The following is a 15,416-nucleotide window of genomic DNA, read 5'->3' as shown; positions in this document are numbered from 1 at the left end:
TAAGYCCATGTTCCTCAACAGAAGCGTTTAGTTGCAAGTAAACACTGCAGTAAGACCACGAATAATAAGGCAATTAATAATAATTAACTCAGCTTCCAGACAAATGGAACTTGCAATCTCTCCTCAGCTTAAAAAAAAATGGGAAAAGTATAAACACTTGTTTTCTACATCACTGGCACATAAAGGAGTATGTTCCATGCACAGCTGGAGAAATATTCTTATTAGTAGGGGGTGAACTGAGCAATCCCATCCTTACACCAGCCACTACTGTTCCCACGCCACAGTAACTTTTGAGAGACTGCATCATAAACCAGACTGGGAAACTGATCTAAGCAAATATAATCTTTTATGCTTTTTGCAGGGGGTGGCTAGAGGAAGAAATAGTGACTTAGTTATATTTAACCCAGACCAACTCTGTCCACCATGCAACCCCACAAACAGATGCACCGCCACAAGTGAGGGGGTGGTGTGTGGGCTGCCAAAACTACCACCACTACCAAAAGAAACTCTGATCTGAAGCTGCAGCTGAACTAGGCCATAACTASTCTTCCTTCCTTTCTAATCATAATAATAAAATAAAGCAAGTATCTATTTTAAAGAACAATACTCCAGAGAAAACATATGCAGAAGACACCCAAATTACATTTCCCTTAGTCAATGCAACTGTATACTACTTCAACTAAGAGTAGACTTTAAATTCAGTATGTTTCAGAATTAACAGACATCAGACACAAGCGGACACTAGAATAAAATCAATAGTCTAAGCTCTGCTTCACAGTTCTAAGTTCAAAGTCAACCCTGAATTCACTGTTGATTTGATTTTTGGTTTTGACTGAGACAAGTTAGGGAAACCTTTTGTTCAACCCACCTACTGATCTGCTTAGAGGCAAGAGGAAATTTTGCAGTTTTAAGGACTGAATCCACTGCAGACTTTGCATATGAAGAGAGTGAAAAGTAAACATTCCCAGCAGGTTCTAAGGAGCAGCACTAGCAATCGTCTTCACCAAATACGGCAAATTGGTGGATAAAAGTAGAATACAAGGAAGGAAGAAATAAATTTTCAGGGGGACAAGTAGTTCCCAATATATATATCAAAMGAACAAGATTTTTAAGGTACAGCATAGCCCAGCCACACTCCCCTCCTCCAAAGGCAAACTGACATAAAGAAGAAAGCACAACAGTGAAACACAGAAGACCTTCAGCCTGGTCTCAGCTTTGTCACTGCTCAAAATGACACAGCAAGTCAAGTCATTTCATCTTTTCAGGTCAGTTTCCCTTCTCTGAAATGCAGAGTAATACTTCATATTCAAGTGCTTGAGATCTGAAGAAGCTGTGCTCTACTAGATGTAGTACATCAGGGAGCACTGGTTTCTCCCTCACCCCAATCCTCGGTAATCCTATTTTACATAGAAAGGAACTGCAGACATTTTGTACAACAACATACTGTAGAGATTCAAGAAAGGAGTCTAGTATGAAGAAGGGTTGTAGTGGGAAGAGGGAGAAGGAATATTATTTATATGATGCTTGAATTTCATATAGAAAGAAACTTACCTTTACTATTAAATTAATAACACAATCTCATTATTGTGYTAYATTGATTGACACTGCAATTGTCTCYTCCTTTGTCAGCTAGGTTTCTCTGTTGTTGTAACAGCAGCAATAATGAAATCTGTGCCTGAATTCCAAAACTACCACTGTTAAATATTTCCAAAAGATAATCAGTTTCAAAACACTAATTGTACAGAATATGAAATTAACACCAGGGTGACTGGAACACTCAACTGCAAAGTAAGAGTTTGCCATGGAGTCAAACCCATCCTTCTTACCTCAAGCATAGGGCGGGCACTGTCATGGATTGAAAGAATGTGCGTAATGTTATTCTTACTCAATTGCTCTACATCTCGGGCATCTGTGATAAAGGAAAAAAAGGAAGAGAATTTTTTTGTAATCTCTTGAAATAGCCCACTCCCCATTCCCTTGTGTATGTTGAAAATCATTGTCACTGGTATATTTCTTCATAAAGCAAAGCAAAACCCCAAATGCAGCTGTTCTAGAACACCATGATCATAGGGGGGAGGGGAAAGAAACATTTCTAACTCCAAAACAAATGATCTACTATATAAAGAAACAGCTTAAGTGACTAAGGAATGTTTTCTTAAGTCAAGTTTCATGTATTTTGCATCTGAAATGYAAGTCTGTGTGTATTTGTGTGCAGGTGATGGCCATCTGAACAAGTAGTCAGAGCTGTACCAGAAACGGCTTACCCGCTCTGTGCCCACAAATCCCTTTTCAGGAGATACATTCTTACATGGCAGACTGACCTTGTGATATCCAAGTCTAAGGGGTGAAGCCAACCATATCACTTCAATTAAAAACTAAATRGGTCAATCAGCACCAGAACTGGATACTTATTTCTTGTGAACTAGCAGGCAAAGAGGTGCACTTTGCCATCACACAGCATAGTTTGAAGAGAGAGACTGAGAGGACAAAGATATCAAATGTATATATATATATATAAAAAAAAATGTTCCAAAAAGGAAGTGCAGTTGTAAAAAGGTGGCTCCTAAACCTTTAACCAAGGCGTTTCAAACATTTAAAACCGGGAAGCAAACTGAGGTGACTTTAAAATTTTATACTAGATATTGTGAAAATATAGTTCTGTTTCTATAAAAAAAAGAAGGTAAAATAGTTTATCTGTAATCATTGAGCAGCTTTCCCTATGCTTAGCCATTAGCATTGGCCATTACCTGAAAATGACCTCTAAGAACCACTAATACAGATAAAAGCTAGTTTGTGTCCATTTACTTTTGACCTTTTCACTTGAGAATGGCACAACATATCATGGCAATTACAGCAGTGGTTTTGTGATGTGAACACCTGCCTTCCAAATCAGCCCATATGATCTGTTCACTTTAGCCTGGTTGCACACACACACACACACACACACACAAAAAAAAGAGTACTGACCACAAAGGTTTCAAACCGGCTCTCTCTAGGTACAAAAATAACAATAGCATCACCTGTACATTCTTTATGTATGTGCAAGAGTTCAATCAGTATCTCTTGCCTCATCTTATTCCACTGCACTATAAAGTTTCAAAGCCCTTTTTACCTCAAAAAGAGAAACTGGATATTTAATTATATTGTCCCATTGATGAAATCAACATGAGCACAATATTAAGCAATAAAACATAAACCTAATCAAATTAAAAGGCTTCTCTAAGGCTAATAAAATGAAGTGAAGAGTCAAAACTGCATGGACTTCACATGCAGTCAGGCTTGCATGACTAGGGCATAGGTGCCTCTGTTCAGGTCAAAAATAACACAAATTCCATCTGAAACAATTAAATTCTAGCTTCACAGAACAATTCCAAATTCCTAAGATTTTCAGAGCAAGCATTTCAAAGAAGAAATGCTGACATTTGCTGTATTAATTTTTTAATTAATGGTGTAGAGGACAATCTTGATTTCTCAGAGAGCTGCTAAGCAGGCAAGGATTTAGAAACCCTAGAAAACATCCTAAATATGCTATCAGTGCTTCTTGTTCTCCAAGGGCTAGGGGCAGATCTCAGAAGAATTCATGGTGTTAATGCATATCTAGCACAACCAGACTCCGACCTCTAACTATACGTATGGACCAAATGGTAAGAAAGCAGCTTGCCACACAAGGCAAACAGCCTTAAAAGGTGATACAACTCAAATTAGAAGTTTACTGCTTTGATCCAGACTGGTGGGCCTAATGGACCCAGCACAACTCAAATGGACTGAAAGATTTTAATTTTTCAGTTAATTAAAGACACTCAGGCTACATTAATTTCAACAAATCAAAACTGTACAATAAGACAGTGAGATTTCAGAAACCGGCAGGAAATGGCTATCCTAGGGCTACATCCCAGGATAACCAGCAGGTCCTAATATATTTAGGAAACAATCACTCAAATCACAGAATATACAGGAGAGAGCTTTCCAGCCAGTGACTGAATTATCCGGATAACACCTTAAATAGTTTAAGAAGGGGGAAATTCCCCATGTTCCTCCCAGTCCCCATCATAAATCACTGCAGATAGCACAGACAAAGCTGATTTAAATAGCAGCRCAAATGAAACTTCTTATCATTCATGGTCTTGTACTATAACTTTAAGAAATTTAAGGTGCTTTGCAGAGGACCACCAAAAGCCAGAAGAGTCACAGTTAACATGGTAATTCTGAATTCTTTACTGTAGCATAGTGCTGTACAGCCACATGCAGTACATTTCAAAATCACAGCGTGAAACATCCTATCTCAGAATTTAAAGACACTTAAGAGTCCATCTAGTGCATCCATAAGGGTCCTTGCACGTGGGATTATTCTTCACAGTAGGTTACCTAATATTTTGTTTCATGTGGTGAAAAACTTCCCAGCTGATGGGAACTTTTTAGTATAGCCTTCAGGAAACTCTCCCAGAACAAAAGGATGCAATTCACACATGGGAAGTCTTCCTACTTCCTTCACATGCTCATATTTAGCTTTTTCTCTTTCACTTAATTTCATCTTATTACTGCTAGCTGTAATCTCTACTCATATGCTGAGAGCTACAGACACTTAATCATAAGAGCAGAGTCATTGAAATGGGACTGGTGGAATCTGAACTCATTTCCCAGTAGCTCTGAAGTCTTCCTGTGTGACTGAGGAAGCAAATCACTTAATATATTGTACTTCAGTCTCCTACACGCCAAAGGGAGACAATACCTCTCCAATGGTACTGTTCCCCTGATAAGACACGTTAATAACTGCAGGACCTTAATACTATAGTGACAAAGTCTCATATTTACATATAGTCATCCTTTATTATCTTTTCCAATTCCATAGAGACACATGGTGATAAATAAAGATTTCTCCCTTCTCGAAATAGGAAGGCTGTGGTCTGGCTTTTGGTATCAGTAGATAGCTCTGCTGAAAACAGCAAAATAACAAACCATTCTGCAAGGAAAGGAAAAAAACATTAGAGTGATATGGGTCTCTATCTGCAACATTTAACTGCAACTCATCTGTGAACTYAGAAGATGAAAGAATCTCCACAAAATATAAATGAAACCAGTTTGTTCATTTTTGTCACCTTTTCTCCCATGAGCTAGCTATCTCAAACTAAAGTCATCCTTGCTTCTTTCTCCTTCAAAGACACAACTTTGACTTTGTTGTTAGTGCAAAAAGCAGACRCACTCTTATAACACAGTAAGCTAATAAGTATTACATTTTTGGTATTAAATTTTAGGTTATACATGTAAAAAAAGTAAAAATTGCTTGGACAAAACAAGTTGGCCTAGGAAGTAAAACAGGATTAAGTTTCAACTTGCAGATACATAGAGATTACAGACAGTTTCATCATCACTACATTTTTAAATAGAATGTCTTTTCTTCTATACTTTGTTTTCTGCTCTGGAGACAGCGAGAGATAGACATTTAAAGGAGAACCTCATCTTCAGCGGTGCAAAGCACTAGGAGCTACTACCAAGCTATTACCAAGCTTCCCAGCTGGAAAGCTGTGTTCATTCAGAGTTGAGTGGTTCCACATATGCACCTGAATAAAAACTCTCTCTCCTGCCCCACTTCACATTACATTCTCATAAATATTTTGTCCCAGCCTCTCAGAAGGGTCTTTTCAGGGAGAAAGCTGGGCAGAAGGGTCCGGTGCTCTTTTTAATACGAGTACCTAAAAGATGTCAGTCTTTAAAAGATGAACCTGAAAAGGGGAGTGATCTTTTCACCCTCTCGTTTTCAATACCTGAAACAAAACCTTAGAAAAGGGAACTTTTCCTAAAAGAACAAAGAAGCTGATAACAGAAATTAAATGAATCTAGGACACAGCAGAATCATTTGGTGGAAACTATCTTTTTATACTCAGTAACAGGAAGAGTAGAAACTTTCCCAAGTCTCTCCAGCTCATCCACAATACCACTGGACTCTTTGGGGGAATTAAACCTCACATTGTGGCTTTCCCCTTCAAATCAAAAAGCCCCCAAATATTCCATTGGAAAAAACTGAATCTTCCAAATACAACTACAAGCAAGAAGGGACACAAGCTCTTCAATAAGCAAGGTAGAAACTTCTTTGGGTCTCTAGCACTGACTGCTATGAAACTTTATCTTTGGGGGAAAAAAAAGAAAAAAAAAAGAAAAAGATGGTGCCCTGCCATGTCAGTCTATTAGGGAATAAATCAATTTTTCTCATGAGCACAGATGCCTTTCAAGGGACATCAGGTTCTCAGTGCAGAAGAGATGCCTACAGGCATGCAATCCCACAAAAAAAAWGTCTTCTGAGGGGGCTGCAGGATTGAATTTCATCTGAAACAAACAACTGCAAGAAACCCAAATCACCCTGAACTGGAACAGGGAAAAAGAGTCTGGGTAGTATTCTCTCTTTGTCTCCCCTCACTTTTCTCCGCTAGTGCTGCTCCTGCCTTCCCCCACCCCTATTCCTGAGAAATAGCTCCTCAGGAACTTTTGCTGCAGAAGCCCAAGAGATCCATTTCCTCTTGGGTTCTCAAACTAAACACATTCTTGGTATTTTGTATGGGCAGCAGTGGTTCTTCTTGAATTTTTCTGCCCTCTAGCTGTGTAATATCAGACTCACCTCAGGAACATAGCACAATTTTAATGTGCCACTGATGGATAGCATCATACTTACAAATCTTACAATAAACACTTAAGCATAAGCCTAGATCTGTCCTTTCTCAGTAAAGTTTTGTAAAGACATACTTAAGTATGTCCATAATCACAATTACATGTAATTTTCAATCCTAAAAACCCTAAGGTGTTTATGAAAACCTYGCACTTTTTATGTGCCTAAGGCTTGTGCAGCAGCCTACAAACCAACTCTTATCTCGGCCACAGATTTGTTCTGCAACGGTTTTCGTACCTCAATTTACCCATGAATTAAATGAGGAGAGGTTTGCATGTCCTCTCCCACAGATTGCCTRTGTGTTAATTAGGCCTAAATAGACACTCAGAAGTCCTATAAGTAGAATAAAAACATGACTGAATATTGGATAATAATGTCACAATCAGCTGTGGAATGTCTCCTCGAGGCACTGCCCCTCTAGGATTATAGTATTTAACATCTTTTAACATCCTACTTTCATTTAGAAGGAAGAGGGCACCAATCTGAAACAACCATGCCTTTTTCCCCAGAGGTTTCCCATAAAATGGAGAGAGATCAGTATGCAAAGCATGATATTTCAATAACCCAGCTGTGAAGAAACTGCCTGCCTGGACTCACTATATAGTCAACGGAGAAAGGAGGACAGACYGTCCTCCAGAGGGCAGATCAGAGCACTGCAGAGAGATTCCCTTCTGGAGGCAGCTCTCCTCTCTGGCAGCTGCACAGACATGCAGAGGGTGAATGGATGCCTCAGTATGTCTCTGGGTGAGATGTATAATGTCAGGGATTCACTGTTATTCTTCTTACAGACCAGATGCAACTCTATTCAGTTATAGCTATCAGTCACAAGAAGAAATAGCCAGACTGCTCAACAAGGGTGCATTACAGAAATTCATTCTCTAAACCCATAACTTAAAAAGTAGGTAGACATTTCAGCTACCCAAATTGGGATACTCCAAGCCCAATTGCAAATGATACTGTGTATTTCTTAGCAATGATTCCCCTTATGGGACACTCAAAATTAATTAGTCACTTTTTGAAAGAGTGTCACAAATCAGAACATGCTCCAAGAACATGGTAATCAAATTCCTCCAGAAAAAGATATTAGTGGTAAACCATCAGTCTGCTCCAGCATGGGATGACTTCACTGCAMAGACAGCTCACTGCAATTGTTCTTAGGGAGGTGGGGGCAGAAAAAGTCAAAATTATTTTAAAGAAAATGCTTTTATATTAGTGAATTGCTGCAACAGCAATCTTCTCTCTTCCTTCTCAGATACAGTTGGTAATTGGATATATAAAGACGGATAGTTACAATGATAGAACATAATGATTAAACACAATGCAAGCAAAGGTCTAAGAATAAATAAATGAACACTTTTTTTTATTAATGTAAGAACAGATGCCATAACAGACATTTAGATCAAAACTAACACGTCCTCTCTTTTAAGGAGGTAGCTGAAGTAGTTCAGTCTCTACTTACTTTCAGTGAGACTTCCAAAAATACTGCCTGCTAACCCCACCTTCACGAACACACCATCACTTTGTGCGTAGAAGTGGCCTGACACACCATTTATGGACCATTTGCAATGCACACAGCTGAATGGCCAGAGCAGCCAAGYGAGAGGGTCGCAGGCACTGGGGTTGGCAGAGATGCTGACTCACTCTGCAACCTTGGCCAACTCCCCCCAGCTGGTCAAATTGTTCATCAGCTGAAAACAGAACCGCACTAAGAAACAGATGCTCTGGCTGAGTTACACTCCCTTGGGCAGACTATCAAAGGCTGACTGGCAGGGCTGCCACAGCAAGAGGGACAGATTCAGAGCCATGCTCCTCAGGTCTGTTCTGCCAACTCCACCAGGCAGTCTGAAACCTGAAGGCATCTACCATCAAACACCCTCTCATCCTTCCCCTCTCCCATTTTACTTGATTAAATAAATCAAAACGAAAAATAGGCTTGGTCCAAGAATCTGCACTGACTGACCTTGTCCAGTCATAACGGACCATGGAATGGCACGATACTGCAGTAGTACCTATAAGTCCTGCCTCACTATCGCACCCAAGCACAGTAAATACTGAGTCTATACATATCGAAATTACTATAAAGGCACAATCCATTTCCTTATGAGTAGGCATAGTGGGAGCTGCTGCTAACAGTGTTTTGAAAACAGGTCATTTATTTGGCTGTCTATAAAAAAWTTTCTTTTTTTTCTAAATATGGTTCTGTCATTCTCTAAATAAAAAAGTAGATGTCACACAAAAGGGAAAAAAATGGAGAGATGAGAGTCTCACATCTGCAGCATGGCATATCAGTGGTCAGAAAGCAATCTGCAGATCTATCAGTCTCACAAGTAGGGATAACAGAACTCCTTAGCAGTTGTTATAAATAACCATAATAATGAAAGCAATGAGCAGGAGGCACACTAAGCCTTTACTTATAAGGAGGGCTTGAAATAAGCCTTATGAGGAATCTGTCTGGCTCACATGCTCATCTGCTAAGCACAGCACTGATTTAAGAGAGGCCAGTGTTTAGGAATTCTAGCTGAAGCACGCTCTACAGAGATGGTGTTCATTTTTCTTTTCTTAAAGTACTTGCAGCACAGCACAGCCCATGGATGAGAAAGCAAACAAGTTCTTCTTTAGGTGGTACCAGGTGAATTCAGAAACGAAACAAGATGGGGTTAAAGCTGCGCAGATGTTAAAGAATTCTGTAGGCCTGTGAAACAACACCTTAAGACCCCTGCTAAGTAATCCTAGAGATAATGATAAAACTAATCTTACCTTTAAAGTTGCCAATGAACAAGCCAGGCAGAATCTGTGAGAAAGAAATATAGTATCAAATATAGATATCTTGTGGTAACACAATTTGACAAAGTTCAATTTGCATACAGGATGGAACATACTACTTTAACAGCAGACTATTGTCAAATGCAATCTAAAAAGTGCTGACAACATTTTGTGCATCTTTGCGGCCTTCTCAAACTCCATTACTCTAAGCATGTTGCACTCTGAAAGCCTTCGCTACGATTAATTGGCTCTCAACAGACTCCCACATAATGATATCTCTCCAAGGGTATCAAAAATGTTTTACAAATACGAAGTGGGCTGCACAACTTGTCCCTCCCCCATCCCCTGCTGTACGATAAGAATTACCCTTATTTAACTAGTAATGAAACTTCACACAGAAAAAGTAAGTGATTTGCCTAAAKTTGCTAAGCAAGCTGGACAAAGCATTGCAAAATACAAAATCCAGTAAATTGCAAAGCCATGCAAGTCAAGGCCACAGCACTGTCACACTCTTACATAGAGGAAATCACTGCAAACAGCTACTTGTGTATTCACATAGAATGAGAACTGATGAAAGTCTGCGAGTTGCATTTTCCTCTCCCAGATCTACCCACTCACATCAACACTCTTAGAACCCTGTACTGTTCTCAGTTACACGACTTTCTTTAATCGGAGTTTCAAGGTCAGCCTGAGAACCAGCTCTGGGCAGCCTGAGGACACGTGCGTGCGCATAGAGGCAGTAAACACTGCTACCCTCCCACCCTCTCAAATCCCTCCTAAGAAGGAAACAGCAGCAGGGACGCACTCAAAAAGGAGGAAAAAAGAAAAAGAAAAGAAAAGAAAAAAGCACACACTTTCTGGCCAAAAACTGTGCTCTCTGCCACCTGGAAATCCCTGACCCACACCCACATCCTATGAAGAGACTAAAATTGTGGCAGAGAGATCATATGATTCATTTTTCTTCAGCGCATGCAGAGCATACCACCAATACAGATATGTCAGCACTAACTTCCTAAAGCCTTAGCAACACCCAAATGTCATCACAAGAGCAGCAGCAATCTCTCAAGCACAGCTATTTGAAGGGAAAACTCCACCCATTTTGCTCAGTCCAGCAGCCTAGAAGTTTCAAAAGTCACGAAGGACTTTTCATCAAGGATTATGAGTCAAGCCTCTGCCTTGCAGCAACCTGCCTCTTGAAAGGCAACCCAGCTTACCACACTAGGGTCAGCAAACCAACAGAAGGGCCTGAAAAATAGCTTCAGATCTGCCTTAACGCTCTGAGTTGCACCTGCCAATAACACAGCATTTACTATTACCTTAGGTAGCCCTATAGAAAAAAGAAGCTCCAGCAATTCACTCACTGCCAGCAGCTTTGGCTTGTGCAGACCTTCTTCATTCAGCTTTGTTGAATGATCTATGACCAYGTGCCATGTCACATCAGCTCTGACCATGAGGCTCAATTCTGCAAAGATTGTTAAAAGATGACTTCTCTGTGGCCCCCTCTATACCCTATATCATTTACAAAGCCAAATGGTATTCATGCATAGTTTTCTTGGTTTTGCCATCTCAGTCTTAGAAGGAAATCCAGAAAACTCATAACTAAGAGCTAGAAGACAATACAAACTATATATAAAAAAAAATTTCTTTAATTCTGTACAAACAGGAACCTGTAAGTTTTGCACAGACAAGCCCATACAATTTTCCCCATTTTCCATTTCGTCTTCATTTTCCATTTGTAAAAATTCAACTTTCCTATAAAAGTAGAAGGAAGGAAGGAAAAAAAAAAAAGAACAGGATAATTTCCAGTGATGGGGTATCAAGCAGGGAAAGGCATTCTAGCAACCTTCTGTTGTCCCTTTCCACATGGACAAGAGTCATAGTTCTATGGACTGATTTATTATTTTAAGCATACTTGCAGCTCTGACTCTGCTAGACTCTCAAAGGCCACCAGGTCAGGTGAGGAATCAGTAGCCAGAAGCTGCTCTAAAGAGCAGAGTACCTGAGAGCCATCACTAAGAGCCAAAATCTGTGCATAAAACATGCTCTAAAGCAAAAATAAGTCTAACTGGCAAACAATTTCACCAACAAGCTCACAAGCTCACTCCAGGCAGTTCCCTCAACTTAAGCTTAAAAAAATGGGGGGGAAGCCTTTTTGATATTTTTAAATAGCAGTCTGGTATTTCCTATCCGTAGCATGAATCTCAAATCAAAACAGCCTACTGTGGGCTACAGCATTTCAGACTCCAAGACATTATTTCCACATCAAGTATGTGCTCTCAAGAGAGGATGAAAGCTTAAATTCCAGTCAAAGTCATTAAGGTTAGACATCTTAAATTTAAAGAGATACCAAGAAACACTAGGGGACGAAGGGGCTTAAAAGAGAGACTTTTTTCACTGTTGTTGGAGGAGGAAAAATCCAGAAGTTTGTACATAATGAAGCAACATTGTATGCTAGATAGAAAATCAGGACACTGTGCAACCACGGACAGATGCTACCCYTGTTGCCCTACTCATTCTAGAAGCAAGAAACATTACTACGGGTGAAAGCTACCTGGAAAGAAGTGAATTTTCATACAGTGCTGACTAATACTTCGGATCTAGACTGTGGCTGGGAACTTTCAGCTGTGTCATCTCACACTGCCATCGCTAACTGCAACTCAAACCTACAAAAAATGAAGTCTGATGGCTTCTAGGGGCGTGTGAGAGGGAAGGGCTGGGAGGCAGAAGAGAAAAAATAAGGTGGTTGTTTTTGTGAACTTTTCAACCACTGCTTTATGAATAAAAACAGTAGCCTCTTTATATCATCCGAAACATTGAGAAAATGACCACGGACTGAATAACAGATGTATGAGACTGCACAATCAAGCAACAAGGACAGCAACGCCTGTCTTGGTTCTCATCTCTTTCGTGAGAACAGCTAATGGATACCTCGCACAAAGGTAAAGCCCTGCAATGGACAGCTAATACTTCCTGTTAGTCCTCTTGGAAGATACGCTTCTCAAAAATGGTTAATGGCTACTTTGTCACTATTTCTTATATAGACACACACTTAGTATAAAGCAGCAAACTCCTACCCCAACGTTACATCTAGCTGCCGTAGTATCAATTGGTGCTCTGGACTCATGACTTCCTCAGGACAAGGTCATTGTAGTTGATTGGGTTTTCTGTGGAGATGGCAAGAAATTGCAGAACACACTCAGGATCCGGTCAGCCCACCTTATCAGGCAGCACAGTAGAATCACATAGATCAGTGAGATGGATTCGCTGCTGGCATAAATTGGCACAGCTTCACTGACTTCCATAAAACTATTTGCATCAGCTATAGCTCTCCACACTGATTTACATTTTTTATGAATCAGCCTCTACAACAAAAACAGCTTATCCGCTGTTTTTGTAGAGATAACACTCAACTCACTCCTTCAAAAAATGGTCTGTATGAATAACAGGCATTTAACTGTATCAGGACAAGCAAGGATCCCAGAAAAAACTCTTCACTAAGCAGATTTGATTATCTGTGAACAGGGTAAGTACTACAATCTCTAGTATCATCCCAGCTGCCAGTCCGCAGCTCCATGAAAATGCCTTTGTAATTTTTAACCAGACTTCAACTTGAACTTTGAACACAAGTTAAGGTTAGACATTAAATGTGAAGACAAATCAGGCCACCAGAACAATTTCCCAACAGTCAGATTCTATTATTCATTCTGTACTTTAAGGTTTTTAAAAAAAAAAAAAAAATAGGGCATTGAACATTAATTGTAGTTGAGTAGTAAGTTTGAGGTCAAAGCATGTTCACTAGCCAATTCACATTTTCTGAGTAGAACGAGAACAGTATTATGAACTTCAGTTTAATCTGGAAAAAAATCAGGAGGCCTGGATGAGCTTCAGAAAAACAAACAAACAAAAAGCTCAAAAAAAAAAAGTACAGCTTATTTTACAAATAAGAAAATTAACAACAAAAGAAAATCCCCCTCACAGAGTATGCCAGGCCTCTAGCCCTCCTATCAGCACTAACGGCCACATAAGGTCAGGTGCATTTACTATTTGCTATGAAATACATCAGTCTCACATTACAGAAAAATAGGAGGGAAACATGCCTCTGAGAAAGGCTCAGCATCCAAGAGCAGCAACAGCAGCTGCAGCAGTCTCTGGAGCTTTTCCTTACCATACCCATTACAGGTCACAACTAATCCTCTTCCCCGGCTTCAGTACAGAGATTCTCTTAAACAAAATAATCTACCATTGGTTAAGCTGTTTATTTTCTTCTATAATCTGCATATAGCGCTACAACAAGAAGCACTGCATTTGGTAACTAAGGTAATTTGTATTGATAAGACTACACTGAGTCAAGGAAATATCTCTAAACAGCAATGCTCATGCTTCCACGTCTCTCTCTGCCCCTCCAGTTATTGCTGACTCACAACATCAAAAGGAACGGATGATCCAGGGGCATGTTCTGAAGGGAGCAAGTACAAGACCTACACTCAGGACACCTACAGAAATAAATCCTGATGGCCAGTACCCAACATCATTGTAGCCTCATTAGAGGAGCCAACTCTTCCAGAACTGCAGAACATTTCAGCACCTTGGTGAAAGTAATAAGAAGGCAGGAGAAAAAAAAATCAAGGTAGTACTATGCTTGTCCTGAAAGCTCCAGCTGACAGATGTCAAGGTACAACATAACATAATTAAATTGAACAAACTTACAAGTCACTGATCATCAATTCCTGCTCACATGGTACTACAGCAAGATGCGCTGCAGAGAAAGAGTGCTAAGTTTCAAAAAACGGAAAATTCTGAATTGCAACTTTAGCACACCCGTCAAAGCATCTAGAGTGATGAGATGATTTTTAACTTTCCAAAAGACAAACAAAAAACACAAACATCTGAAAGAAGTCTCTGCAGTTCTGTTTCTTCCTTAACAGCCACTCCTGGAAGAAATACCTCCAGGCAGTGACTACATATCATGACATCGACCTCAGCCTTTCAGAGAGAAAATGGAAAGAAGGACCAAGGGAAGTTCTACTCCTATCCACTAACTCAGATTAACCAACTAGATCTTTCCTTCACCTAAAGTTTCTATTTCAATTTATCTATCCACTGGACAGATAGATACACCTCACTTCTTGGATAGCTCACTAAGTACTCTGGATGTTCAGCAAACTGACTTCCAGGGAACAAGGATGCTACACATACAGCACTTGTGAGCACCTAGCTCTAGTTCTTCTGTTCCTTGTAGGATGCCACACTCATGGTAAAGCTGTCCCCAAAGTACTCAAAGTGAGATGTTAGACAGAAGAGATGACTCAACTTCTGTTCTCCATTTTAAGTTATATAAAAGGCTAGCTATCACCATGCTTTCAAACCTGGGTTTAAAACACAAGTGGAGATGCTGAGAGAAATCATAGCTGTCCCTTAATAACCACCACAACATACCAAGGGAGTCAGTCCTTACAATAAGCCTCTTTTGCCAAAAGGCCAACACCCTTCACAGAGCGGATCCACCTTCCTTCCTCACTGCTACCTCCGCTGGGCCAAGCACTTTCCAAGCTGCCCCCTCGGAGCAAGAGAGGCGTGTGCCCGACACTGACGCCGGCCAGGGCTGGTGCTGCCTGGGGCTTTGCACCTTCAGAGCCCTTACTGCCATTCACCAGGCAGCAGGGGCCGGCTGCAGAGGGGGCGCAGGCTGCTGCCTGTAACCCCAGCACGGGCACGGGGAGGCGAGCGACTGCCAGGCCGAAGGCGTCATCGCGCCCTCGCTGCCTCCTCCCTCGGGCGTGCAGCTCCGCGCTCCGGCCCAGCCGGGGGCTCGGGCCGCCGGGCGCCCGCTCCCCGCCGCACTCCCGGCCACCCGGGGCGGGCAGGCAGGCAGGCGGCCCTGCGCCGCCGCCCGGGGCCACAGCCCCCGGAGAGCGCCGCCCGAGAACCCCAAAACCCGGCGGGTGTTTGGGAAAAGGGGGGCACGGAGGAGGGCAGGACGGCGGCGCCGTCGCCA

General features: G+C 41.0%; 1 protein-coding gene across 1 annotated transcript in view; it reads right to left on the bottom strand.

Annotated features, from left to right (window-relative positions):
- The window catches only part of DUSP22 (dual specificity phosphatase 22), a 43,265-nt gene that overhangs the window by 26,981 nt on the left and 868 nt on the right, over window positions 1–15,416 (bottom strand). Inside the window, exons 2-3 of the mRNA XM_085321641.1 lie at window positions 9,416–9,449; window positions 1,827–1,909 (exon numbers count right to left, since the gene is read on the bottom strand). Coding sequence (XP_085177767.1) covers window positions 1,827–1,909; window positions 9,416–9,449 — 117 coding nt within the window. The remainder of the gene's footprint in view (window positions 1–1,826; window positions 1,910–9,415; window positions 9,450–15,416) is intronic.

This window comes from Rhea americana, unplaced genomic scaffold (assembly GCF_003343005.1).
Source record: "Rhea americana isolate MKP2758 unplaced genomic scaffold, rheAme1 scaffold_70, whole genome shotgun sequence".
NCBI classification, from domain to species: domain Eukaryota; kingdom Metazoa; phylum Chordata; class Aves; order Rheiformes; family Rheidae; genus Rhea; species Rhea americana.
This window is presented reverse-complemented; position numbering and strand designations above follow the sequence as displayed.